Source organism: Fusarium musae, chromosome 4 (genome assembly GCF_019915245.1).
Source record: "Fusarium musae strain F31 chromosome 4, whole genome shotgun sequence".
NCBI classification, from domain to species: domain Eukaryota; kingdom Fungi; phylum Ascomycota; class Sordariomycetes; order Hypocreales; family Nectriaceae; genus Fusarium; species Fusarium musae.
This window is the reverse complement of record NC_058390.1, coordinates 4,355,515-4,382,075: the sequence shown is the minus strand read 5'-3', so window position 1 is coordinate 4,382,075 and position 26,561 is coordinate 4,355,515. Positions and strand designations below refer to the sequence as shown.

Below are 26,561 nucleotides of genomic sequence, written 5' to 3'. Positions count from 1 at the left end.
GGGCTACGTATAAAGAAAAAGAAGACCATCAACTTTCAGTTTGTCTGTATGACGCCATGACACCATATATCATGAGTGGACTCAGTGGTATTAAGGTGCCTGATCTTTCCATTCTTCAGGCCTTTATGGTGTTAGAATGCTATGGGATGTATCGAGCTGGAGCATACCAGCGCGAAAACTCTATAATAATGCACACCTTTCTATTCAACGTGAGTCTCTCTCCCAACTCTGCCATTGCTTCTGATTGCTTGGTTGTTAACATGGAGACTAGGCCGTAAGACGACTTTCCCGTTACCATGTCCGGGCCAGGATAATGGTTCCCGACTTGAGGACAGATCGTGAGAAGGACTGGAAATCATTCGCGTACATCGAGCAGTACAAACGGTAAGATACCCCGACTTCTCAGGATTCCTCAACGCGCTAATAACAGCTGCTTTAGCTTGATATTGTTTATCTTTATGTGGGATACGCAGAATGTCAGCTACTACTCGTTCATGCCAAGCATGTCTACCCAGTCTATTCAAGTAAATCTCCCTTGCTCCAAGGAGCTTTGGGAGGCCAAGGATGAAGACACATGGAAGGCCATAACTTCCAAGAGTGATCATCCGATGATCAACACCATGGTAAAGGACTTTATTGAGGATGGGGGAAACATCTGGTGCGAGACCTTGGACAGCCTATCTCTGAGTTTTATCCTGCATGGCTTGATGTCAATGTGCAACGACATGGTTCACTTTCACAACCAGTCTATCTACCTTGGTAACGCCGCACAAGGGGACGACAACAACTGGCGCTGTCGGATGACCGCGGCACTAGAGCTCTGGAAGACAAAGTATGATGCCTGCGCTATGGGAGCAAGGCAAACCATCGATGAAGACTCGTCCCTACACGAGTTCCGCCAGGAAAACGTTGCCTTTCTTGCTCTCTATCACACCGCACATATTGTCGTAAATGCGGATATCCGTCATCTCCAGATTGCAGCGGGTGCTGAGGCGATCTTTGGGCACGTTGTAACGAGCACAGAGCGCGAAGAAAGTATAAGGGCGGTGAGGGAATGGGTACGATTATCTCCAGAATCGGCTGGTCATGCTGCGTGGCATTCCGCACAGATGATCCGCGAGGGTCTGCTGAACCTACGGAATTGGAAGGCTAACGGCATGTTCCATTACCCGTGGTGTCTCTACCTCGGGGTATTAACGACTTGGGCTTTTGTGTATTTCTCGCAGGAGCAGAATGATAAACGTCGAGGTTGCCATCATAGCATTGATGGCGAGGATATTCTCCAGACACAGTCAAAGGCTCTGATGCACCAGACCATCTCAAATATGGCATCGTGTACTCCAGCGACTATTGGGAGGGACCTGCATAGATGTTGCCCGCATGGCTTGGCTATTGAAGTGGCAAAGTATCTCAAGACAGTTCGATGGACTGCTGCCTTTGAAGCGATGAAGGTCCTTGAGGGCATCGTGGACATGGAATAACACAAATTGACGTATGTATTGTCTTTCCCTTCTCAGTATTTAGTTTTAGTAGTATACGTGGATACGGTACCCCAGTGGTGTTATTGTCTTATTTAATAACAGGCATGGATCTTCGACGCAATAGTCTACTGCCTTGATAGGAGTAACACACAACCGCCAGAGTGTACCACTATCTGGCCTCTCCAAGCTTATCTACACACTACCGAGGTCCACTTATTACGTACCACTTTACCGTGTACCACTTTAGAACCACGAACCACGGTAAACTGGGCATAACCCCACTTTGGCTCTCCCACAATTTCGCCGCTAACCTAGAACATCAGAGGGTGTTGGGGGATAAATACGAAGATGGATAATGCAGATTACAATCAACAATAATGGGTTCACGATATTCAGGTACAATAACCGAAAAAGCTCCACCCTATCCCAATCCCCACGTTCTATTATCTGGGGTAAGGGTCTACCGGGATAGGTTCCTGCAGCTGTCTAGTGATAAAGTGGTTCAGTTGAGGTTCAAGAACTTAGTATATAAGTCACCAAGAATCAACAGGATCAGTCATGCCTCTGTTCCAGCTGAACCGACAATAAGCCCAAAGCAAAAGCACTCGAGATAACAATACCAGAATGAAGTCACACAAGGCATCGGTCATCATCGTCGGAACTGGTAAGCATGCCACAGCAGAAAGGTCCAAATACAGGGCCGTGCATCTGACTCAAAATAGGCGTCGGTGGACTTGCTGCAGCAAAGACATACTTGGAGTTAGATCCTGAAGCCGACATCCTGCTTCTCGAAAAGGTAAGCCCCACGCGTCTACTACGATATTGGAGGAAAGCAACTGACACTGCACTAACAGAGATCGGGCCTGGGTGGAGTTTGGGCTGAAGAGAACTGCTACGATGGCCTCAAGACCAATAACCTACGAGGTACCTACGAGTTCACTGACTTCCCTCTTGATGATAGCTATGGCGTGAAGGACGGCGAGCATATTCCCGGTCTTGTTCTTTACAGGTACATGACCGATTTTGCAGTTAAATTCGACATCTTTCGTCGCATTCGCTTCAATGTCAACGTCCGCACAATCGAAAAGCTGGAGAAAGGCGGCTGGGAACTTGTCGGCGAGGACGGAACCGCTGCCGAGAAGTCCGTGCCAGTTTCATATCGCTGCGAGAAACTCATCATGTGCACTGGCCTTGCATCCACCCCAAATCCGGTGTCATATTCAGGTCGCGAGTCCTTTGGCAAGCCAGTCCTCAACCACGGTCAGCTCAAGGTTGAAGCACACGAGGTAGCTTCAGATCCTAACGTCAAGTCCGTTACCATTGTTGGAGCTTCCAAGACGGGCTACGATGCGGTACAACTCATGGCTTCTCACGGTAAGAAGGTGACTTGGGTCATTCGCGAGTCTGGTGGCGGTGGTGTCTGGATGTCACCGCCCTGGGTCAAAATGGGGCCTTTCACTCTGCAGCTGGAACATGTTGCAACTATGAGATTCTTCACATGGTTCAGTCCCTGCGTTTGGGGCGAGTACGATGGTTATTCGTGGGTTCGTCGCTTTTTACACGGGACGTGGCTTGGTCGAACAATGGTACATCGTCTTTGGGAGAAGATACGCATGGATACCGTCAACTTCAATGGATACAGGAAGAATGAGTCTATTGCTCAGTTAGAGCCTTACGAGAGGTCAGTATTTACCTCTTACGGTTTATGACATTCTGATTCACGTACTGACCTCGATGCTTATAGTTTATTCTGGTCTGCTCGAGTCGGCGTTCTAAACTATCCAGGCAACATTCACGACTACGCTACTTCGGGCCAGGTTCAGATCATCAAGAAAGATATCTCACACCTTTCCAAGGGCGGAACGGTCAACCTTTCCGACGGGACAAGCTACCAGACTGATGCTCTGATAGCCATCACCGGATGGAAGCTTTCACCAAGCATCCAGTACAAACCCGACGGGATCGAAGCAAGCCTCGGCATTCCAACTGAAAGCATGAGCAGTGAGGAGCAAGCTTTCTGGAACCATCTTGACAAAGACGCCGAACATGAAATCCTTCAAAAGTTTCCATACCTCACTTGGCCTCCCAAAAATGTCATACCCTACAAGCAAAAGGTCTCGCCGTACCGTTTATACCGGGGCATGGCACCACCAGCTCTAACATCGCGATCCGATAATTCCATTGTCTTCATCAAGATGGTCCACAGCACGGCGAACATCATCATCGCCGAAACACAAGCTCTCTGGGCATATGCCTACCTCAACAATGAGATCGACATAGATAAGGATAGAGTTTACAAGGAGACAGCACTTTCAAGCTGCTACGGTAGATTGCGCTACCCCTGTGGATTCTCAGCGTGGTATCCTGAGTTTGTATATGATACTATCCCGTATGCAGACATGCTACTTCGAGATCTTGGTATTTGCAGTCATAGAAAACGGACTGCGACACAGGAGGTTTTCTCAGGGTACACGATTCAGGATTATAAAGGGATTAATAGAGAGTGGGCGGAGAAAAGGCGCTGCTACGAAGGGAAGAAGTTGGTTTAGGGCAGAACTGGGGCTGAATCACTATGAAGTGTGTATGACCGCCAATGAAACAGTTCGTAGTACTTGAAGTTGAGGTTGTTCGTGCAAACCATAAATGTTACAGCTTCTACTAATTGCGTTACCTGCATAGCCTCTGCATACCGTAGCGAGTGGTCCCCGATGAAACGGGCTTGTGTCTCCAATCAAGGTTCACAAGTAGTAATCTCGCTGGCGGCCCCTGGCCTGGATTTAAGACTGACAACCGGTTCGAGACAATGACCCAGGAACTAGACTTAACGATCTACATCTCGTAGCCAATGATGTTGGCTGCGAGCAGCCAGTACCCGAGAACGCAGGAATCCAAACCTTATTTATTAGCCACATGACGGTATCAGAAATCCGGTTTAGTTCTCAAGGCTGTATTTCATGGCTTAAAGACATGTCTAGACCTATAGCATGCCAAAGGTCCGGGAGCCACTGGCCGTAGATCCAAGTTTAGGTATTAAGGCACAAACCTAAATGCTGTTTTCAGTAAGACATCCCACTCTCATGATCTAGATTATGTGAGTTCATTCTCGATACTGCATTAACTGATCTTTATAGAATTAGGGGTTAGTTACACTAGGAAAGGATTGCAATTCGGCTGTTGTTACAAATATCGTGGGACATCACTGCAATCCCCTTATAGGATTCAGAACCATTACAACCAACAACGCAGTGTAGGTCATTATTGCTTTTCTTCACTTATACACAATTTAGCCAGTATTACAATGAAACCTGTCATCTCTTTGTTGTTTCTTGCCGAACTTGTCGGGGTGATCCTTGCCCAGGTAAAAGTTCAGAACGCCGATGTAGAACCCCAGCTTGTCGTGCCAAACAGTTACATCATCAAATACAAACCGAAGGCTTAGCCTAGCAGCAAGAAGAACCATGAAGAATTCATTTATAAGAAGGCTAAAAGCAAGGGAAAAGAGGGCATCGTGGAGAATATTGACCTCGATGGGTTCAAAGGCTATGTCGCCGAGATTGCCTCCTCGGAACTCCAGGAAGTGATTGACTCTGATCTTGTAAGTGGGTTTTAACTTGCTCCCGGGTGTACAGGTACTGAATTGAGTGTTAAGGTCGATTACATCGAGCAGGTTACCATTGTCAACGTCTCTGCTGTTGCAGCGCCCAGCTCAGGCCCGATCACCAAATGCGACTTAACCACCCAAACGTCCGCTCCTTGGGGCCTTGCCCGTATCTCGCAAGTCTTTAATGGGAAAGGTGTAGACGCTCGGTATAGCTACGATACGACAGCCGGCACAGATGCAACTGTTTATATCCTCGACTCCGGCATCCGAACTACGCACAAGGAGTTTGGTGGTCGTGCCGTGTGGGGAGACACCTTCGTTAGTGGCTCTCCCAATAGAGACGAGTTTGGCCACGGGACACATGTTGCTGGCATTGTGGGCGGTAAGACCTACGGCGTAGCTAAGGGACATGTATGCTGTCAAGGTGATTAACAAGAGCGGTATGAGCACCATGTTCAATGTCCTTCAGGGCCTGCAGTGCGCTGTCAACCACGCCAAGTCCAAGGGTATTACCAAGAAGAGCATCATCAATGAATCCCTCGGCGGTCCCTATACCAAAATTGGCAATGATGCTGTCAAAGCTGCCACTGATCTCGGGATCACTATTGTGGTGGCAGCCGGCAACGAGGCGGAAGATGCTGCCTATTACTCACCTACTTCTGCCCCATCAGCTATTACTGTCGGCGCTATCGATTCCTTTAATTATCGTACTTTATGATCAGATTATGGCAAGGTGGTTGATATATTTGCGCCTGGTAGTGACATCCTCAGCGCGGGGCATCTGAGCGACTCTGGCAGTGTGTACAGGTCAGGCACAAGCATGGCTGCGCCGCATGTTGCTGGCCTTGCGGCGTATTTCATGGCAAAGGAGGGAGTTCGGGGCTCTGCTGCTATTACCAAACGCATCATCGGCGCTGCTGACACCACCTTTGTTGGAGAAGCTTTTGATGGTCCTCAACATGTTGCATATAGTGGTGGCGGCAAGTAGCCAGTGTGACAGTCAGGGGCACTTCAGTAAAATCAAGTGGAATAAAATTAAATGATCTCTATATATAAAGTCTAAAGAACTCAGATGCGGAGGTCTATTCTATCCTTCAACATTATCTTGACAGACTCAACCTTGCTCGCCAGATTATCCATATGCGCCCTTTCATACCCCATCATAGCACTGTCCTTAAATACCTCTGAGAGCTCCTCATACGCCAACGGCGTTACATCCTGACCCCTCTCCGCCGACCCTGCTGAGAACGGACACCCGCATGGATCCGCTTTCCGGCATCTTCGCGTAGTGCTCGCATAATCAGAAAGACCGAGCATATCCTCCGCGGAGCGAAGGGCATCCAGCATCAACTTGACCGCCGTGCCAATCCTGCTGCACACCTCGTCCGTAAGAGGCAGCTCACCGAGCTGCAGCGTCTTGACCCCCGCTGCGTTATGCGACAGAAGTTCGCTGGTGAAAGCGGGGAGTGTCATTCGCAGGTAGGTCTCGAAATGAGTCAGGACTAGACAGTATAGGCGGCGTAGGGAGGAGTAGCAGCTCATTGCGAGCATTTTTGTGGGTGCGTCCATGGAGTCTTTGAGGCTGTGGGATGCTGTGGATGATGGGGGTGTGATGGATTGGAGGTCTGCGTAGTAGCTGTAGCTGTTGAATGGGGAAACGGAAGATATTGAGTCGCGTCTTGATACTCCAGTCATGTCTTGGGGAAATGCTGAGGTTGCGTGGAATGAGCTTGTGACTTGAGGAATGATCTCTACCAGAGTCTGGGCAAGATGCAAGACGGTGCCAATAGGATATTCGCAAAAGTTGAAGCTGGGATATTTTGTGGCATGCGAACTGCCTGTGAGAATAGCCAGCGTCCGGTAAATATCAGCCATGAGATTTGACAGTCGAGTGATTGGCGAAGCCCCATCAATGTCGATACTCCCGTTGGTCTGAGACTGCGTGCAATCATGCATGAAGGGCGCTATTCTCGCCGATGAATCCAATGCAGTATTTTCATATTTGGGTGTAGTGGGCTCCGTGACAAGTCCGTTACCAAGAATCTGGTTCGGTGCTACGTCGAGCATGGAACCAACATGCAGCCCACTCGCGCTCGCAGATGCTACGCCTGACGGCGTCTGTGCGAAGCTGCCAAACGTCAAACTCGACTCATCCAGCCGGACTCCAAAATCCGGCGTATTCAGCATGGCCCAGATATCTGGCGAGCCTGTATAGGACGAGTCAAAGTTGTCAAAGCTGACTTCTTCGCCAGAGCCAGTCGGTGGAGTCAGAGGCCCCATTTCCCCCTCACCAGAACTGCCCTCTGACTCGAGGTTCTTTTGGCGTTTGGGGCGGGCCCGTTGGCTATACACGCACTCAACCTTTGCCCTGATACAGCGGGCGCACTTTTGCTGGACGGATTTGTCTTCTGCATTGACGATGCATTTGAGCTTGTGGAATCGGCAGCGATCACATGAAGCTCGCACGGAGGGGAAGTTATACGGAGGCATGGTGTTTTGGGGGATGAGTAGACAGGGTTGACCTAGTGACTGGGCAGTAGAGAGGAGGGTGTGTGTGTCCTTTAGTGATAATGCCAAGTCTTTGGGATCGGGGAGCCAGTGCAGTTGGGCTGACTCGATACTGTACCGAGGCAGCAGATCAGATGAATCGGGACATTGGCCCCAACCAACTTAAGGCTTGCGAGTCTTATAATCAGATTACCTCCCGCCCAGGTCAGCGTTAACAGATAGAGCTGGGAGGGGGCTCACTGCCGAGTTGCCGTCGCCTTGCGTCTCTTACCACTGCGCCACTAGTCAGCATCCATGCCACAGTTTGCTGAGTGGTTTTTTTCTTCCTTCCTGGAGCGTATTGCCGTTGGATTGCATTTCTGACACGCCGCGTATATGCAGCTTCAGCTTCTTGCTTATACTGGATGCAACCAATCTGCACGGTTAAGGTTTCGGCTAGGCTTGACATGGCAGGTTGGTCAGTGCGGTTGAGAGTACGATAAACCGGGTATATCGTATTCAGAATCAGAACACGTAATTCGGTATGTTATCGTCCCGGGCGGCACGTGTTTGGCAGCGAGTCAGCGTCATGGTACGGTAGCATCACGTTAGAGAGAAGGTTTGCCGATGGGTAGCGTATGTATTAGGTAGGAATCACTAGGGATCTATTCTAACTCAATCTGGTGATGTTGCTTATCTCTAAGAAAGGTACTGGAAGAAGGGAACTCGCAGGCAATGAGTGGCGTTGGATATTGATGACACCTGTTAAACCCGTATCCATGACCATTTCATGCAAGTTGGTGTCTCATAAATGACGAAATAGACAACGCCCAATATCAGCTCACCATGTCCTCGGTTCCGCGATTGGAATATGCATGTCGGATCAAAACAGCCATGACAGGGTTTCTTGTCTAACCCGAGCAGCCTTAATAGGTCGAGAGCTTGCTGAATTCGCCACGGGCCCTGATCCGATAACCCCATTTGAAAAAGAGGAAGGGAGCTGGCAGCAGAAGCACGCTAATGCAGGCAAAGATAGTGCTCCCCCAATCGATGCCGATCTTTTCATACATGGGCCAGACGAAGAGAGGAAAGGCACCTGCAGCCATGGATCGGACAAAAGTGTTAGCCGCAATAGCGCTAGCACTGTAGCGGGTGAAGGTGTCGACTAGATACTGGAGGGACGACTGGAAGATGGTGGTGAAGCCAACCCCTGTGAGGAAGACGCCAATGATGGACGGCCATGGGCTAGAGACGTGCTCGACCGAGGTCCCTGAACAGATGAAAATAACGGGTCAGTCGTCTATGCAAGTCATCCCCACAATTTCTCATGTAGGTTCGGGGCGGTTCCGCTAGATATTGACACTTACAGCCAAAAAGGAAAAGACCTGCAGAAAAGGCGAAGCCGCCCACCATCATTGGTGGAAGTCTCGCTTCAGGAACAGGCTTGAAGTTGTTGGCGACGAGCTTCTTTCCGTAATAGATGTTGTTGAAGATGTTGGCCGCCGCGGCAAAGAGACAGCCAATTAACAGCGACAGGAAGGGAAGCTGGCTCACTACGGGGCCCCATCCTCGGAACCGGCCGTATTCTAAGGCGAAACTCTCCAAGCTCGCGTAAAGGATTGCTACAGAGCAAAAGGTCCCATGAGTCAGCAGTGTTTGGGAAGGTAATAATACAGCAGCAAGCAGGTAACGTTGAATTATTGACTGGGGATATTTGTAGCGCTTACCATAGACGAAAGAGGTATAGATCGTAAGCAGGAGGCAGATTGGATCCAGAAGCATCTGAAACGGTCGGACAAGGTAGGTACTCAGCAGACTCTTGAACGTTGGGCTAGTCTCCTCCCACTGTAATATTTTTGTTTTGTTTCAGCCAAGATATCAGCCACGGAAGGGCCGCACAGCGCACCATAAGCGGGAAAAGATTACGGTACTGCATATGGTGCGGGACCCGGGATAAGAAGATCTCACGTACCTTAGCGTGGAGACTGAAATTCCCCGTAGACCGACGGAGGCGGCCTGCCTTGCGAGTGAGAAGCACGTCAGCGTGGCTCTCGTCTAGCCACAAGGCGTCTAGGACGAACTGGACCATCATGACGATACCGGTAAGGTACTCGGTCCAGCGCCAGCCGCAGCCGCTGGCGATAAAGGCGCCGCCGATGATAGGCCCCAGGGTCGGCGCCGCAGCGATGGTGATGCCGTAGCAGACCATGGGGGTGCCCCGCTGGCGTGGGGTCCAGATGTCGACGATGGAACCGCCTGTGATGGAGATGGGGGAGCTGCCGAACACGCCGGCGAAGAACCTTGTTATTAGGATTGTCTGGATGTCCTTGGCGGTCGCAGTGCCGAAGGCGAAGGCTGCGCTAATGAAATAGGGCTAGCGAGGGTCAGCAAGGTCCATAACGGGTAGATATACTGTAGCCTGTAGCTAAGACTTGGAGGTACTGTAACAGTTGCAGCGGCAATGGGGTAGCTAGCTTACAGCGAGAGCAGGCCATTTCCGGCCGTAAACCTCGCACAAGGGTGCCCAGAGCATGGGTCCCAGAGCAAACCCGAAAATGAGCAGACTGGTACCCGCGTTGGCCACCTCGTACGATACATGGAACTCCTCACTGATCTCTGCTGTGCCGGCCGAGTAAATGGCGGAGGCAAAGGTAATCCAGCAGGTAGTCAGGGCCCACAGGGCTGTCGTATACACTTTTTTCCCCATGGGCCAGTTCTGCGGGTTGTGGGTGTCGGAGTCTCCCTCAAAGTCGACCACGTCGCCCGACTGCGCTTCCTCCTCCTTACCCATGTTGAACTGTTCGCTCATTGTGCTGTCTGTCAGATCATCCAGTGGAGCCCTGTATGTCCCTCCGTGGTTTGGCGGGCGGCAAGATAAGGCGCAAAAGTGCTCCTTGTTCAGTGATTGTTCCTGTGGGAGGGAATCCGCAAAAGGATTTCTTTACAGGCCTTTATCATGTTTTCTCTCAGCACTAGTATCATGTGTTTTTTCTCGATGCTCGTAATGGCCAATTTCGCGAGAGTTTTCGCTCCCTCGCGGATTCGCGCACCTCGCATAACTTATGCGACTGCCGGGCCAATAGCAGTGCTAGACATCGGTTGCGGGGCATCGTCTCGCACAATTGTCCGCTAACCCACTCGCCCGATCTTGCGTCTCTACCAAGTTCCAACGGCATTGCTCAATGTCTGTTCATTCTGTAATCCAGATTGCCAAGACGTGGAACTCCCAGGTCCTCTAGGGTAATCATCTCTCGACAGCTCTGTCAGTCCCAGCAAGATGGACTCTACTTTGGGCAGTCTCTCCATGCCAGGCCTGGCTCAATCGCACGTCCAAGTGCGGACCTGCATCCACTGTCGCCATCGCAGAGTCAAATGCGACCGCCAATTCCCCCAATGCTCTAATTGCATCAGATCCGAAGTCAACTGTATCTACCCTCCCGGTAGAGGGAGAGCACCAAAGAGGCCGAAGCGCAGCCTTGCGCCTCAACTATCGGAGCGTTTGTCCCGCCTTGAGAGCATCATTGGACAGTTCGGTGCTGCTGGTAAGTCAAAGGCAGCCTTACACTCACTCACTACAGATTGCATCTAACAATTATATAGCCAGAGACAACCAGGATACCCCGCAGACTGCGCAAGACAGTGAGGGCCATTCGTTTGAGCAGGACTTTAGTCGTCTCAAGGTTGACGAGTCAAAGAGTTACTATGTGAACAATGCATTATGGGTCACTTTATCCAATGAGGTATGTCTTCCATTTTTACTTGATCTACCTTCTTATGACTGACGTTGTTTATAGGTTGAGGAGCTACGTGATCTTTTATTTGAGCCTGCTAGTGAGGACGCTGGCTACGAGCCTTCAATCGCTTCATCAGCCACCACCGCCGCTACCTCACCATCAGATCCTCAGTTAGGACTCAATGCCGCTATTTTTGGCTACCGCGCAATTGCTTCACCTCTCTATCACTACCATCCCTCACTGCAACAAGCTGTCACGCTCTTTGCCGCATTCAGTGAGAATGTCGCGCCGCTCGTCCGCATATTTCACATGCCGACCTTGACAAGAATCTACTGGGATGCCATCGCTTCTCTTGGCACCGTCGACAAGCATACCGAGACCCTGTTATTTACTATCCATTATTCAGCTGTCATCAGTCTCAACCCGGAGCAATGTCTCAATATTCTGGATGAGACTCGTGAAGCGGCACTGGAAAGATATCGATTTGCAGTTGAACAGGCTCTCGCTCAAGGCAACCTCCTCAGCACTCAGAGCATGACCATGTTGCAGGCCGCAGTACTCTTTTTGTCTGCACTACCAAATGAAGATGATTCGCGCGCTGCATGGGCACTCACATCGCTGGTCTTTCACATCGCAAGGACAATGGGTCTTCATCGCGATGGCACCATCTTCGGGCTAAAACCCTTTGAGACTGAGCTGCGCCGCCGGTTATGGTGGCAGATCTGCATCATTGATAGTCGCTCGTCAGAATATCACTGCAATGAGCCTATTGCGCAGGGCTTCATCACAGATACAAAGCCTCCACTGCACATCAACGATGTTGACTTGTCACCTGAGATGGTGGAGCCTCCAGCTGAAAGATGGGACCACGCGACTGATATGACGCTCACGTCGATTCGATGTGAGGCTATACAGACAGGTCTGAAGTTGGGTCGCATGAGACACAAGCAGAACAAAACATCAGACGATGGAGGTACCCCAAGGGTAGATGACGCCTCTGATTCTCCCAAGAGTCTGGCTCAAGAATTGGAAAGTCGATTGCGGGATAAATATCTGCCTATCTGCGATACTTCAGTACCATTTCAACTTCTATCTTCAGCGGTGGCACAGATCATCCTCGGACGATTTTGGCTTATTACCCAGTACTCAGTAGTGTCACGGGAAAAGGGTGTCGATGGTAAAAGCACGAGTACCCAATTCCCTCCTACTCCCAACACCGCAGGCCAGCTAGAGAACAGAGTACGCGATGAGCTCTTCCAGACTTCGATCAAGATACTTGAGGTATCAGGCATGCTTCTCACAAACAAAGAGATCATACAGTTCACATGGTACTCCAAGACTCACATCCAGTGGGGTGCCATGGCATTTGTCCTCTCTGAGCTTTGCGCTCGACCTCAATCACCGCAATGTGATCAGGCTTGGGACTGTGTAACGACAGTTTACGAGGGATGGAAAGTCGATGAGAGCAGGCAAGATGAGACTCGCCTTGCCTTGTGGAGACCTATAAAGAGGCTCATGGCTAAGGCTCGCTATGTTAAAGAGATGCAGCAGACTACTCCAGGGCGGTCGTCCAACACTGGTCGTAAGGTTCAGAGAAGAGATCCGGTCTTGTACTCTCCTTCACCGGGGCTTTTTTCGCAGTATCCAACACCAGCGTACTCTAATAGTTGGTATGGACCGTTGCAGCAGACACCACCTTCGATATCAGCGTCAGAAGCATCGCTACCCGGTATGTCATCAGTGCCACTTGATGGTTCTAGTCAGTCGGATGCTTTGCAAAGAGTGCTTGGCACGGAACCTTTAGGCCCTTTTATGGACATGATTCCGGAATGGCCTTGGGTAGATGCTGAACATGGGGCTTCATCTCTGGCGGGGTTTGATCTTGGGCCACCGAGATTCAATTGATCAGATCATCTGGTAGAGACCACTGTTAGATTTCTCGGGTTTAATGCACAAATAAGGATTCCTCAAAGAAAGGCTACCACAAAATAGAAGCATGTAAATAAGAGGTGCTTATTAGTCGAATGCAAGGCTATTCTATATGGAATGAAGATGGCATCTCTATCCTGAAATATATACAATGCTTGTACCGCCTGAACTTAGTCGAAGTATCTAGGTATCTCTCTCTTGACAAACTCATCAAAGGATGTAGCCTTGCGGCCCGTCAAGAGCTCAACGTTACCCCGCGACTTCTCATAGTCCTCAGGTGCATAGAGCGCCCTCGTCTCCACCATAGACTTGGCAAGAGACTTGGCTACAACATCAGGAACATGAAGCTTGGCCAGGTTCTCAAGGTACTGCTCAACCGTGATGTGATTGACCTTGACCTCAGGCTTACCAGCAGCGACAAGCTCCCGGTTAATAATATCCCACTGCTCCGTCTGCGACAGCAACGCCGGTCCACTGAGATACACAACATCCTTCTTGGGCTCTCCCTGATAGCCACTCGCGTACAGTCGCGGGTTGACTAACACGGCAGCAGCCGCACGCCCAATATCCTTGGGATCAATGGGATCATGCGGCACTTCCGGAGCTAGCAGATTGACTTGTTTAGGCTCCGAAGATCGATCAAGGTAGATTCTTAGCGGGTTGCTCGCAAAGAACCCGGCCCGTACCGCTGCATGTGGCACCTCGAGCTCCTCCAGCGCAATCTCAACCTGTGCATGCTGCCAGGGAATAAAGTGATCAGGTTTGATTGATCGAATGTCACCCTTGGTGGTGCCCGCGGTCCGAACCTGACTCGTCGAGAGGAAGACGACGTACTGGATGCCAGCATCGCGCAGGGCGGCGATGGCACCACGCAACGCGTCCTTGGACCGCACGGCGTAGATGAAGGCTGCCTGGGCGCCTGTGTCATGCACGGCCCGCTTGAGGGAGTCGGGATCGGTTAGGTCGGCACTGATGCGCTGCAGGTCTGCGGCGCGTTCTTGTGAGGGGGTTATCCACTCGTTGGTCTTGGTTGTGTCGCGTAGGGCAATGGAGACGTGAGCGCCGAGCGCGTGGGCCTCGAGTGCGACGGCGGAGCCAACTTCGCCAGTGGCACCAAAGATGAGGACTTTGGAGAAATGTGGAGATGACATGGTTGTGAGCGAGTGAGTGAGATAAGCAGGGATGGAGGGTGTCAGTCAAGGTAGTATAGTACAGGGCACTGAGATGGAATGATAGGGCAGCTGAAGCTTGTTTCGGTCAAGAAGAGTGTGTTGACGTATCAGCGTTTATGTACTTACATTCAAGGCCCGAAGATGTCCGCCTGTAATTGCTGAGATTTCCGAACTTCAGCGTCATCCCTCGCCATCGTTGCGTCGCTCAAGTCTCGGATAACACGCCCGAAGACGCGTGTGTGGAGTCTCGCCATGTCGCATAATCGCATAACTACGACCCGCGATTGGTTCGCTTTGATGAACCCCTGGAATGTGTCATGTCCAATTTGGGCAACACTTCGTCTTTGGCGATCTGAGCAATCTGAACATGGCAATCCCTGGTTGTCACGGACTGTCAGTTCGTGCTACTGTGCGACAAGCTGTCAGTCAATTAAGTCCAGATGACAATAAACTCAAGCTTTTTAGTGCACAGATACTAATGCACATGATGTCGACTAACATTAACAGCACGGTTCTTTTTGATTCTGCTGAGTTGCCTGAAAACTTTCAGAGTGATTCGCTGAAATGAGTGAAATCAATCGCTGTGCAACGAGAGCCGCATGTAAAACAGACCAAAGCCATACCATGGATAAAGAAGGAGATGTGAGAAATAATAGGGATAAGAGTTAGATCAAATTTATCGTATTTCTAATCTTGATCAAATAACTAAAGTGTGTAACTAAATCTAGTAATTCCCTACCCTAGAACAACATCAATAACGGACATGAAGCTACCATAAGGCGTATTGACAGCATTAATCTTAAGCCTCGAGTCCACCGCCTCCAAAATCGCTTTCCATCCCTCAAGATCTCGCTCAAGCGAATTAAACAGCTGCATCATACCCACATCCCGAGATCGCAGCACACGCTCATTCACAGACGAAACGGTGCCAGGCTCAGGCACCACAAAGTCCATGATCAACACGTGAGAGCTCTGGCCCATCGACTCAACAGTGTTCTTGAGGATCTTGACGGAGTTCTCAAAGTCCCAGTTGTGAAAGATCTGGCGCAGGAGGTAGATATCCGCGCCGACGACTGGTTGCTTTTGGAAGAAGTCGTATTCTTGGAATTGGATGCGGTTGGCGATGCTGGCTTCGTTGTTCTCCTTGATGACTTTGGCGCCTTCTTCGACGACGTGGGGGATGTCTTGGATGATAAAGGTGAGATCGGGAAAGGCTTCGGCGAGCTTTACACAGCTGTGGCCAATATTGCCTCCAATCTTTACAAGATACGTTAGTAACTGCGATATGACAAGCGAGGGGAGAACTTACATCGACGACATTGGCCTTGCCAAGTCCGGCCCAGTCAAAGCCACTAACGAGATGCTTCAAGTCACTCTTGGGGCTAGTCGCGATCGCATCCATGACACGACCAAAGAGCTTGTACATCTCAGGCTGCTTAGCGATATACTCATACATGCGAAGATCAGTGTTAAACGCAGCATTGAAAGCTGCCTTGTTGGGAGCAGTGCTGTCAGGCCATCTCTCATGCGCAGTGACCATAGACGCAATGACTGGGGCAATGATGCTGGTCATCCAGACCCTCTGATCGGAGAATCTGTTGTTGGTCACTAAAGCGGCTGAGGTAGCTGAGTGAGCGATGAAGCCGGGCTCAGGCTCGGCAAAGAGATGGTTTGTCATGCCCATGCGGGCGAGGGTCTTGAGTCGTAGCTCAGCTACACCAGCCTTTGAGGCCAGCTCTGTGTATGAGATCTTGCCCTCCAAGGGAACGAGCTCGAAGATCTTGAAGTGGCTCATCCATCGGAGGATCTCCATGTAATGATACTGCAAGTGTTACTAAAAGCTATAGAAATTGATTATGGAAAATTACTTACACCTGTGATGACATTTTGCAAGTACTCGCCAGGGCCAGAGACAAGCTGGAAGATTTGCAACGCACTGTCAAGGATCTTCTCCTTCGCAACCTGGGCTTCTTCAGGCGCATCAGGAGATAAGTTAATGATGGGTGCATCCCGCTCGAAGCTAGGCTCGGGAAGTTTGTTGGCGCGGAGGTATCCGTTCAACGTGGTGGTGTTCTTGTTGAGATCTTGGACTAAGACCTCCAGGGGTGAAAGAGCAGCATGCCCATTGACGCCATTGGTACCGTTAGTAGTAACGCCGTTGGTACCATTGGTACCGTTAGAAATGCCGTTCGAAACCATATTGGGCGATGAAATTGGTAAATGTCAAGACAAGGAAGATAATGTTGAATTGCTGTTGATGAGATGATGCTGAGAAGATGGAAATCAACAGAGGCTTATCAGGTCTATAAAGTGGTGCCATTTCAATACAACTTTAATGGTACAGAGCCGCGATGATTCAGTGTCCTACCTGTTTAGGAAGTCCGAAGTCCTCCGATCTACGCGTGTTTCACCATGCGTGAGTGAGGCGACTTTCAAAATTCGGATATCTTCGGCCGGTGCTTATGCATAAGCTACACTAGTAAGGCGCTGCCTACTCAAATAACAACATCACCCCAAATGGCACAGCCGCTTAATGAAATCTCGTGAAAGCTCGTAAACCGAGACAATTGTATCCAGAAACTTCTACGCCATCTTACTATCGCCATGGCTGAACCAAACCAGCATTATGAAGTCATCATCGCCGGAGGAGGAATCGCTGGAGTCACTCTGGCGCTGATGTTTGAGAAACTCGGCATCAGCTATTTCCTCCTTGAGGGTCGTGATACTCTTGAGTCTGATCGAGGCGCTGGTATTGGTCTGCAGCCGAATGGACTGCGTATTCTTGATCAACTGGGCCTCGTGGAGGATATTGAGGATGCTACTATTCCGCTTGAGAAGTGGTTCTCTTATGATAGTGAGGGGAACTTGATGAATGACTCTGATGCCATGGGTCAGTATCGCGAGAAGTTAGTATAATTAGATTCTGTTCTCTGGCTATTGGCTAATGGTATGTCTTAGGATTGGATATCCTGTTGCGTTCATTGAGCGCCGCAAGCTGCTGCCCATCATGGTTCGTCACATTCAGCGCACAGAATGTGTCAGGACTTCCGCGCGCGTTGCTTCAATTGAGGAGAGCGGGAACCATGTCACTGTGAGGACAACCGATGGCTTGTCTCTTACAGCAGACATCGTCGTTGGTGCTGATGGCGTGCGAAGCGCTGTGCGCACACACATTGACTCAAAGCTTCCTGTACCATTGACTGCAGATGACTGTGAGCCCTTAAATTTAATTAATCTCTGTGATCTTTTACTAATTATACCTAGACATTAGCGTTGCCTGCTCCACAGTCTACGGCATGTCAGCGCCCACCGAAGGCATCGCCCCAGGTGAACGCTTCGCTGTATACCGAGAGAACCAAACAGTTATCGGCTTCACAGGCAAAGACGGAATTGTATTCTGGTTCGTCTTTGAGAACCTCAACCAGAACGTCCCGCTGTCTCAGGCTCCACGATACACTGAAGCTGAAGCCGAGGCTCTCTGCCTAAGCGTTGCTCACACGCAGGTCACCCCAAAGCTCAAGTTTGGCGAGATCTACAAGAACCGTGTAGTAGCTGTCAAGATTGGAGTTGAAGAAGGTGTCGCGAAGGGATGGCATACTGATCGCGCTGTCATTGTCGGCGATGCAGCTTGTAAGACTACACCGGCTGGTGGACAAGGCGCAAACCAAGCCATAGAGTCCTGCGCCGTGTTTGTAAACAAGCTCATGGCAGCTCGAAAGGCACTTCAGCCTGGCGAGAAGCTGTCTAGCGAGGCTACCAAGTCCATTCTCGCAAGCTATGCTCAAGAGCGCGCACAGCCAGCTACTACAGCCTTGGAAAGATCTCAAATGGTTGGCAAGGCACTTCTGTGCACGCCTGGTCCTGCAACTACTCTTGTCAAAGACATGTTAAAGCTGAGTAACGAGGACTGGCTTTTGCGTGCGTTTATGGCACTTTCTGCTGCGCCGTATTTGGAGGATGTTGAGCTTACGGCTAGAGGACATCTTTATAACAAGGCTGTTGATGAAGCGAGGGCTGAGATGGCGAGACGTCAGAAGGTGGCAAAGGAGGTCAAGGAGGCCGAGGAGAAGGAGAGTCAGAAGGTTGCGATTGTGAAGGGGACTGAGCAGAGGAATGAGTTTGTGGGACTTCGGAACCCGGTACAGGCAGCCACTGGTGTCGTCGAGGTTGGTTCTTAGAATAGCTTCTCGACAGACTCATTCGATCCCAATCTAAGCTATCTGTTACTCATCCCATTCACCACCCACTTCACATAGTTCAGCGGTGATGCTTAAGTAGGAGAGAGGTTTAACTCGTTCTGACTTGCATAACCGATTATTGCCAGTTTCAATGATGTTCTTGCCATAACGTTCCATTGCAGTCACAAGATTCTGCTCCATATCATGAGATCAAGTTCAATTCTTAGCTTTGTAACTACAGAAAGTTGGTTTGCTACAATACTAAAGCCAACTGTCAAGGAGAGTCTATTCAAGTGCCGAGATTCGAATCACCATCCAGGGACAGAGCCTCACGTAGTTGGTATTCACACAGTAGCGCATCGCGTCCGTGGCTCTTCTCTTGACTCGATTCGTCCTCGGTTCACGGCACATACTACGCCACCCTGCCCATTTCAGCTTACCCTGCAAGATAAGAATTCGGACCTCTTCGGAGCTTCATCTCTGATCTGATCCTGCGTGGCGTAACTAGCCGCTATACTGACCCTGGCCCACCCATGCAAGCCACTACGGACATTTTCGCAAAAGCGCGGAACCAACACTAGCCAGACCCTTACGAATTACCAAAAAGGGTCACGTATGTTTGAACCTCTACAGTATAAGCCAGATACATCTTGGCAAGAAAAGAGCCAAGACAAACGAATATTGCACCTTTGTTACTGCTTTCAACAGCGATTCTTTTTGCTATCTTACATTTTCAAGATGGCGTCCTCCGCAGATGTGTACGTCTTTGGCGATCAAAGCACCCCCGTTCTTGATAAACTACAAGCCCTTGTACGCGTGAAAGATAACGCGCTTTTGACTTCTTTTCTTGGCGAGGCGTTTTTGGCTGTTCGGCGGGAGATTGTTTCACTCTCGTCTTTGGAGAGAAAGTCGATTCCCGAGGCTGAGAGCTTGAGTTTGCTTTTAGAGGGCGTTCGGAGGAGTGAGCCTCATGCGGCGCTGGATAGTGCTTTTGTTTGCATTTATGAGATTGGATACTATATCGAGTAAGTCGGACGAAAAGGCAGAAGTCTTGGTTTTACTAACAAGGTTGAAGCTATCTTGCCCGATCGGATAAGCAACATCCATCGGCATCACCATCATTTCTACTCGGTATCTGTACCGGTAGCATCGCAGCTGCGGCTGTGAGCTGTGCGAAAGATGTTTTCGAGATTTCGAGACTGGGCGTCGAAGCTGCGACAGTTGCGTTCCGACTTGGAATGCACGTTCGCAGAAGAGCTGAGAACCTTGGGTACTCAACACCTTTAAGCTGGTCCATGATTCTGTCTTCAAATCAGGAAGAGCTTGTTTCAGAAGCTTTACAACAATTCTCCAAGGACAAGGTAAGTTTGAGAGCCTCCAGAATTCCCAATCTAGCTCCATGCTCATTCCAGTCCCAGAATCTTACATCCAGTACACGTCCCTACATCAGCGCCATCGGCCCTGGTTTCACAACAATCAGCGGTCCCCCATCTATCCTCGAATCACTGAAAGCTTGCGATGCTTTCTCTGGAAAGAGACTGTATCCAGCTCCAATCTATGGTCCCTATCACAACTCCTCAGCATACTCCGAGTCCAGCCTCGACAATACCCTAGCATCAATCCTCGAAGACGTTGAGCTCCTAGACAACAAGATGCTCATTCCCATCATTTCCTGCGCCTCAGGATCTCGTTTATACCAGCTTTCTTTCGGAGACCTCCTCGATGACGTTTTGAGCAGCGCCCTTTCTCAGCAAATCCGTATGGATCTTGTCACCGACGCTCTAATCGAAACCATTTCAAGTAATGAGGCCACCTTGATACCAATCAACTCGCAAACAACTGTTTGCAGTCTTGCAGACTGGCTGGCCAAGCGAGGAGCTACAACTCGCATTGGTCCAACCTTAGAGAGCCTGGCCAAAGACCGAGCAGAACCCCATGTTGCTTCTGGAGACGACAACAAGATAGCCATCATCGGCTTCAGCGGACGATTCCCAGAAGCCGACAACCTTGATGAGTTCTGGGATCTTCTCATCCGCGGTCTAGACGTGCACAAACCAGTCCCCGAAGAGCGCTTCGCTCGCGACCACTACGATCCCACTGGCCAGCGCAAGAACACCAGCCAAGTCCAGTACGGATGTTGGTTAAAGTCTGCAGGCTACTTTGACACTCAATTCTTCCACATGTCGCCCAAAGAAGCCATGCAGACTGATCCAGCTCAGCGCCTCGCCCTGCTCACAGCTTATGAAGCTCTTGAGATGGCTGGAGTGGTACCTGACCGAACTCCATCAACCCAAAGGAATCGCGTGGGTGTTTATTACGGTACTACGAGTAACGATTGGGGTGAGGTGAACTCCTCGCAGGATGTTGATACTTATTACATCCCTGGAGCGAACCGTGCCTTCATTCCTGGTAGAGTCAACTACTTCTTCAAGTTTACGGGCCCAAGTATCGCTGTTGACACTGCTTGCTCTTCCAGTCTCGCTGCTATCAATCTTGCGATTACGTCGTTGAAGAACAGGGATTGCGATACTGCGATCGCTGGTGGAACCAATGTCATGACGAACCCGGACAACTTTGCAGGCCTCGATCGCGGGCACTTCCTTTCGCGTACAGGCAACTGCAAGGCTTTTGACGATGGTGCAGACGGTTACTGCCGCGCTGACGGAATCGGCACCTTGATTCTCAAGCGCCTACCTGATGCCATCGCCGATAGTGACCCGATCTTTGGTGTCATCCTGGGAGCACACACCAACCATTCAGCAGAGTCCGTCTCCATCACCCGACCCCTCGCAGACGCTCAGGAGTATCTCTTCAAGAAACTCCTCAACGAGACTGGCATTCATCCCCACGATGTAAGCTACGTCGAGATGCACGGCACAGGCACCCAAGCCGGCGATGCAGTTGAGATGCGCTCAGTCCTCAACTCATTCGCCTTCGATCATAGTCGCCCACGAGACAAGAGCTTGTATCTCGGCTCAGTCAAAGCCAATGTCGGACACGCTGAATCAGCCTCTGGAGTTCTCGCCATCATCAAGGTGCTGCTGATGATGCAGAAGAACACGATTCCTCCGCACTGCGGCATCAAGACTAAGATCAACCAGGGTTTTCCCAAGGATTTGGATCATCGTGGTGTACGCATTGCGTTGAAGGACGGTGTCGACTGGACTCGTCCTGAGGGTGGTAAGCGAAGAGTGTTGGTGAACAATTTCTCTGCTGCTGGGGGCAACACGTCCTTGCTGCTTGAGGATGCTCCTTCTATTCATCTAGAACGACAGCATCAAGATGCAGATGTCCGTACTGAGCATGTCGTTGCTGTTTCGGCGAGGTCTACCAAGGCTTTGGAAGAGAATCTGAAGGCTCTCGAGGCATACATTGCCAACTCCTGGGCTCCAGAGGGTGAGCTTCTTTCTCAGCTCTCGTACACCACTACAGCGCGACGCGTGCATCACAGTCGACGCGTTGCATTTGTCACCAACAGTCTTGATGATTTGAGAAAGTCTCTTCTCAAGGCTGCTGCCGCCGCTGGACAGGTCAAGGGTATTCCTGCCGTGTCACCCAAGGTTGGGTTCCTGTTCACTGGACAGGGAGCGCAGGAGACTGCCATGGCCATTGGGTACTACAGGAGCTTTTCCTCTTTCCGGTCAGACATTCACCAGCTTGACTCTGTTGCAACTCTTCAAGGTCTCCCGTCAGTTTTGCCGCTTATTCACGGCACGACACCCGTCGAGGATCTCTCTGCTGTCGTCGTGCAGCTTGGAACGTGCATCATCCAGATCGCACTCGCTCGTTTCTGGACCAGCCTCGGCATTACTCCCCAGTATGTTATCGGGCACAGTCTGGGTGAGTATGCTGCTCTCCAGATTGCAGGTGTTCTGAGCATCAACGATGCCATCTTCCTCTGTGGTCACAGGGCCGCGCTTCTTGACAAGAAGTGCACTGCCTACACACACGGCATGGTCGCTGTCAAAGCGGCTGCTGATGAGTTGAGGCAGCACATTTCCTCTGACTTGAAGGTCGAGATTGCTTGTGTTAACGGCACCGAAGATACTGTACTCAGCGGCCCCAATGCGGATATCGAGACGCTCTGTAGCAAGTTGACACAGTCTGGCTACAAGCTTCACAAGCTCGAGATTCCGTTTGCCTTCCACTCATCTCAAGTTGATCCCATTCTTGACGATCTCGAGGAACTCGCTTCTCAGGTTGAGTTCCACGAGCCCAAGCTGCCCATCGTCTCGCCTCTTCTTTGTACACTGCTCACCGGCGATACCCTCGGTCCCCAGTACATCCGACGTCATTGTCGTGAGACAGTTGACTTCCTCGGTGCTATCAAGATGGCTGAAGCGCAAGGCATCATGGATCGAAGTGGCATGTGTATCGAGATCGGAGCGCACCCCATCCTCACGCGAATGGTCAAGTCAATCATCGGCCAGGAGTTTCGCTGTCTTGCTTCTCTGCGCCGCAAGGAGGACCACTTCAAGACACTTGCAGATTCTCTTTGCGCTTTGCACCTCGCTGGTTTCTCTGTTAACTGGGACGAGTATCATCGTGACTTTGCTTCTTCTCGCAATGTCCTTCCGCTTCCCAAGTATAGTTGGCAGCTTGCAAACTACTGGATGCAGTACAAGTACAGCTGGTGTCTTACCAAAGGCGACGAACCTGTTGAGAACACTGCAGTGGGGGTACCCGTACACACAAGAGCACTGCGACTCAGCGATTCAGTGCACAATGTCATTGAGCAGGTTCACGGTGACAAGAGAAGCTCCATCACAGCTGAGTCTGACATGCATGACCCATCTCTCTTGGCCATTGCGCAAAACCATCGTGTCAACAATTTGACTATGGCTCCTTCGGTTAGTCCCCCTTCGTTCGCACTTCTGCTAGATTCACTCACTGATGTTACAATTTGCAGACTCTTTTCGCCGACATTGCATTTACCCTCGCCAAGCACCTCATCGAGAACCACGGCCTCGACACACAGACGAACCTACCTTCCATCAACAACATGGCTGTCGAGAAGGCTCTCATCGTTGGAGAGACTGGGCCTCAGCAGTTCCGAGCATCGCTAGATATGGACTGGACCACCATGCACGGTTCAGTTCGTATCTTCAGCGTCAATGCAGGCGGAAAGCAGACTACTCTCCACGCAGTTTGTGATGTAGCGGTCGAGAACCCGAGCACCCACCACGAAAGCTGGCAGAGTCACGCATATCTCATCCAGCGAGGTATCAAACAGCTTGTGCAAGGCGCCAGTGATGGCTCTGCTCATATGATGCGCCGTGGTCTCTTGTACAAAATCTTCTCCAACTCAGTCCAATACGGATCAGCTTTCCAAGGCATCGAGCAGGTTTGGTTCGACAGTGAGGGTCTCGAAGGAACTGGCAAGGTTCTTATGCCCTCTGGCAAGGACACCTTCGCTCTCAACCCATACTGCTGTGACAGTCTGGGTCACATCACTGGCTTCATCATGAACTGCAGCGACAGCTTGGATCTTGATGATCATGTCTACATCAACCATGGCTGGCGCACCCTTCGTCTGGTCGAGCCTTATCAGTGCGATGTGCAGTATCAGACATACGTCAAGATGCAGGCTGTCGGTTCTGATGATTCGACTTACAGTGGCGATGTCCATGTTCTTCGTGATGGCAAGATCATCGGTATCTGTGGTGGCGTCACCTTCAAGAAGGTCGCTCGTAAGGTACTAGAGATGCTTCTTCCCAAGCCTTCTGGTGCCAAGGTCAAGTCCGCTGCGGTCAAGCATGTTGCTTCTGTACCCGTTAGCCACGCAGTTCTGACTCCACCGTCCACCGCTAACCATAGTGTTGGCACGACATCACCCCCAGAGCCCGCAGGATTACCCGTCGCTTCTGCCTCTGGACTGGTTCAGAAGGCTCTCGAGATCATTGCTGATGAGATTGGCGTCGACATCTCTGACCTCACTGACTCTACACTCTTGGCTGACCTGGGTGTCGATTCACTCATGTCATTGACCATCCTGGGCAACTTCCGAGAGGAACTCGACCTGGACATACCCGCAGCTCAGTTCTACGAGTTCTCAACAGTGCAGGACCTCAAGTCCTTCCTTGGAGCCAACGACCAAGACTTCTCAAGCTCAAACTCCGAGGCAGAGAGTTCAGCGTCTAGCGCTCCTTCAACATCCCCCAGTGACCATGGAGACGATGTCGTTGAGGAGGTCAAGCATGTTGTGGCTGAGATCCCTCGCTCCACCTCTACAATCCTGCAGGGCACTAAACACTGTTCTCGGACACTTTTCTTGTTCCCCGACGGTGCTGGCTCGGCAACATCATATGTCACTCTCCCGTCCATCTCGCCTGACATGAGAGTCATTGGATTGAACAGTCCTTATCTCACCAAGCCGCATGAGTTCAACTGTGCTCTCCAAGACATCACTGGCTCTTACTTGAACGAAGTACGTCGTCGCCAGCCTTCAGGCCCTTACCATCTTGCCGGTTGGTCAGCAGGAGGCGTCTCTGCCTTCGACGCCGCTCGTCAGCTTGTTTCTGAGGGAGAGGTAGTCGAGAGCCTCATCCTGATTGACTCTCCCAATCCCGTTGGTCTCGGTAAATTGCCAAAGCGTATGTACGACTTCCTCGAAAAGTCAGGTATCTTTGGCGCTTTCGAGATGGGCGAGGAAGCTCAAGCGCCACCTGATTGGCTCTTCCAGCACTTCTGCGTCTTTATTGAGGCTCTGGATAGGTATGTGCCTGAACCGTTTGAGCATGGCATGGCACCCAAGACGACCATCATCTGGGCCGCGGACGGTGTGTGCAAGAACCCCGATGATCCCCGTCCTGAGGCACAGCCTGATGATCCTCGGGGTATGAACTGGCTCTTGAACAATAGGGAGGACTTTGGGCCTAACGGTTGGGATGAGTTTATTGGTGCTGAGAACATTGGCACAATGGCGATTGAGAATGCCAATCACTTTACCATGATGAGGGAGCCAATTGCGTCGGCTCTCTGTGCGAAGATCCAGGAGGCGATGGGTGTGAATTGATCCGGGATTTAAAGCAGCTATATTTTATTTTACTTAGATGTTCTTAGTTTTATTTCCTATAATAGTTATTCTCAAATCTTGCACTGTCTATCTTAAGCACTCTACCCCTCGGGTATGCATCTCACCCACCCGCTGTGCCAGCGCACTGACGTAAGTTAGTGCCAACCCCAACCGGACTTCAAACACTGCCACGGTTCACGCTCTAACGACAAATGCAGGATATCTTACAATGCTTCCTCCCGTGGCGTCTATACCAGCTATCTGTGCTTGTAAACAATTGAACACTTCCTTTGCGTTCACGTTCATCATGATGTCCCAATCATGAACCGTGGAGTCGAATATAGATATTGGCTTAAAAACACCAGCGATATTGGCCGCACCGTCTAATCGACCGAATCTCTGCACTGTTTTGACAATCCAGTCGCCGACTTGAATGTCATCGCATACGTCTACCACCAGCGACAAGACATCATTGGTTGTCCCTTCATTTTCGAGAATCTTGACAGTGTTGGCGAGGCTGACTGGGTCCAGATCTGCCAACGAGAGTCTGGCGCCCTGCTTGTGCAACTGTATCGCGGTTGAACGCCCGATGCCGCTTCCAGCGCCAGTGACAGCAATCTGAAAGATTAGTGAGTCAGATTGGTTTCAATCGATCAGGATGATACTTACGGCTTTGCCTCGAATTGAATCCATCGGAGTGGATAATGTTATTGTTTCTTGGGATAGGCAGATCTATAGCAAGAATATTTATCTGCCTACTGTAAGGTATGGATGTTTCTTTTTAGGCTTGCCTACCTACAGGCTACAGAGTAGTTAGTTAGTGTCTAGTGGTCAGGAGGCTCGTTGGTTTGGCAGCGCGAGGTAACTGACTAGCGGTATTGAGTCACGTAATTGCTGTTGTGTTTATTTTGCCAAGGGGCTACACCAAGGGTCCTAGAACCATGTATAACATCTATACAGCAGC

At 50.5% G+C, this 26,561-nt stretch overlaps 11 protein-coding genes across 11 annotated transcripts; 6 read left to right on the top strand and 5 right to left on the bottom strand.

Annotated features, from left to right (window-relative positions):
* Window positions 1–313: 313 nt before the first annotated feature.
* Window positions 314–1,481, top strand: J7337_006308 (uncharacterized protein; the record flags this gene model as incomplete). The annotated part of the gene is made up of 2 exons (XM_044823972.1): window positions 314–384; window positions 440–1,481. The coding sequence occupies 2 exons, from the start codon at window positions 314–316 to the stop codon at window positions 1,479–1,481; spliced, it is 1,113 nt and encodes a 370-aa protein (XP_044682463.1).
* A 624-nt stretch (window positions 1,482–2,105) lies between these two features.
* On the top strand, window positions 2,106–4,030 carry J7337_006307 (uncharacterized protein; the record flags this gene model as incomplete). The annotated part of the gene is made up of 4 exons (XM_044823971.1): window positions 2,106–2,145; window positions 2,204–2,277; window positions 2,336–3,162; window positions 3,226–4,030. The coding sequence occupies 4 exons, from the start codon at window positions 2,106–2,108 to the stop codon at window positions 4,028–4,030; spliced, it is 1,746 nt and encodes a 581-aa protein (XP_044682462.1).
* A 749-nt stretch (window positions 4,031–4,779) lies between these two features.
* J7337_006306 (uncharacterized protein) lies at window positions 4,780–6,070 on the top strand (the record flags this gene model as incomplete). The annotated part of the gene is given in 5 exon segments (XM_044823970.1): window positions 4,780–4,860; window positions 4,921–5,076; window positions 5,131–5,493; window positions 5,552–5,789; window positions 5,805–6,070. The coding sequence occupies 5 exon segments, from the start codon at window positions 4,780–4,782 to the stop codon at window positions 6,068–6,070; spliced, it is 1,104 nt and encodes a 367-aa protein (XP_044682461.1).
* An 80-nt stretch (window positions 6,071–6,150) lies between these two features.
* J7337_006305 (uncharacterized protein) lies at window positions 6,151–7,572 on the bottom strand (the record flags this gene model as incomplete). Its single annotated transcript, XM_044823969.1, has 1 exon — window positions 6,151–7,572. One exon carries the CDS (start codon window positions 7,570–7,572, stop codon window positions 6,151–6,153), a length of 1,422 nt encoding a protein of 473 aa, XP_044682460.1.
* A 923-nt stretch (window positions 7,573–8,495) lies between these two features.
* Window positions 8,496–10,378, bottom strand: BIK6 (Efflux pump bik6; the record flags this gene model as incomplete). The annotated part of the gene is made up of 5 exons (XM_044823968.1): window positions 8,496–8,839; window positions 8,937–9,191; window positions 9,297–9,414; window positions 9,542–9,943; window positions 10,049–10,378. The coding sequence occupies 5 exons, from the start codon at window positions 10,376–10,378 to the stop codon at window positions 8,496–8,498; spliced, it is 1,449 nt and encodes a 482-aa protein (XP_044682459.1).
* A 468-nt stretch (window positions 10,379–10,846) lies between these two features.
* Window positions 10,847–13,208, top strand: BIK5 (Bikaverin cluster transcription factor bik5; the record flags this gene model as incomplete). Its single annotated transcript, XM_044823967.1, has 3 exons — window positions 10,847–11,111; window positions 11,170–11,309; window positions 11,364–13,208. The coding sequence occupies 3 exons, from the start codon at window positions 10,847–10,849 to the stop codon at window positions 13,206–13,208; spliced, it is 2,250 nt and encodes a 749-aa protein (XP_044682458.1).
* Window positions 13,209–13,402: 194 nt separating this feature from the next.
* BIK4 (Nitrogen metabolite regulation-like protein bik4) lies at window positions 13,403–14,383 on the bottom strand (the record flags this gene model as incomplete). The annotated part of the gene is made up of 1 exon (XM_044823966.1): window positions 13,403–14,383. The coding sequence occupies one exon, from the start codon at window positions 14,381–14,383 to the stop codon at window positions 13,403–13,405; it is 981 nt and encodes a 326-aa protein (XP_044682457.1).
* Window positions 14,384–15,139: 756 nt separating this feature from the next.
* BIK3 (O-methyltransferase bik3) lies at window positions 15,140–16,603 on the bottom strand (the record flags this gene model as incomplete). The annotated part of the gene is made up of 3 exons (XM_044823965.1): window positions 15,140–15,661; window positions 15,714–16,226; window positions 16,277–16,603. The coding sequence occupies 3 exons, from the start codon at window positions 16,601–16,603 to the stop codon at window positions 15,140–15,142; spliced, it is 1,362 nt and encodes a 453-aa protein (XP_044682456.1).
* Window positions 16,604–17,008: 405 nt separating this feature from the next.
* Window positions 17,009–18,582, top strand: BIK2 (FAD-dependent monooxygenase bik2; the record flags this gene model as incomplete). Its single annotated transcript, XM_044823964.1, has 3 exons — window positions 17,009–17,310; window positions 17,363–17,616; window positions 17,669–18,582. 3 exons carry the CDS (start codon window positions 17,009–17,011, stop codon window positions 18,580–18,582), a joined length of 1,470 nt encoding a protein of 489 aa, XP_044682455.1.
* Window positions 18,583–19,320: 738 nt separating this feature from the next.
* Window positions 19,321–25,597, top strand: BIK1 (Interface between microtubules and kinetochore protein; the record flags this gene model as incomplete). The annotated part of the gene is made up of 4 exons (XM_044823963.1): window positions 19,321–19,607; window positions 19,658–19,943; window positions 19,995–23,432; window positions 23,492–25,597. The coding sequence occupies 4 exons, from the start codon at window positions 19,321–19,323 to the stop codon at window positions 25,595–25,597; spliced, it is 6,117 nt and encodes a 2,038-aa protein (XP_044682454.1).
* A 195-nt stretch (window positions 25,598–25,792) lies between these two features.
* Window positions 25,793–26,290, bottom strand: J7337_006298 (putative secondary metabolism biosynthetic enzyme; the record flags this gene model as incomplete). Its single annotated transcript, XM_044823962.1, has 2 exons — window positions 25,793–26,215; window positions 26,267–26,290. The coding sequence occupies 2 exons, from the start codon at window positions 26,288–26,290 to the stop codon at window positions 25,793–25,795; spliced, it is 447 nt and encodes a 148-aa protein (XP_044682453.1).
* Between the last annotated feature and the right edge of the window lie 271 nt (window positions 26,291–26,561).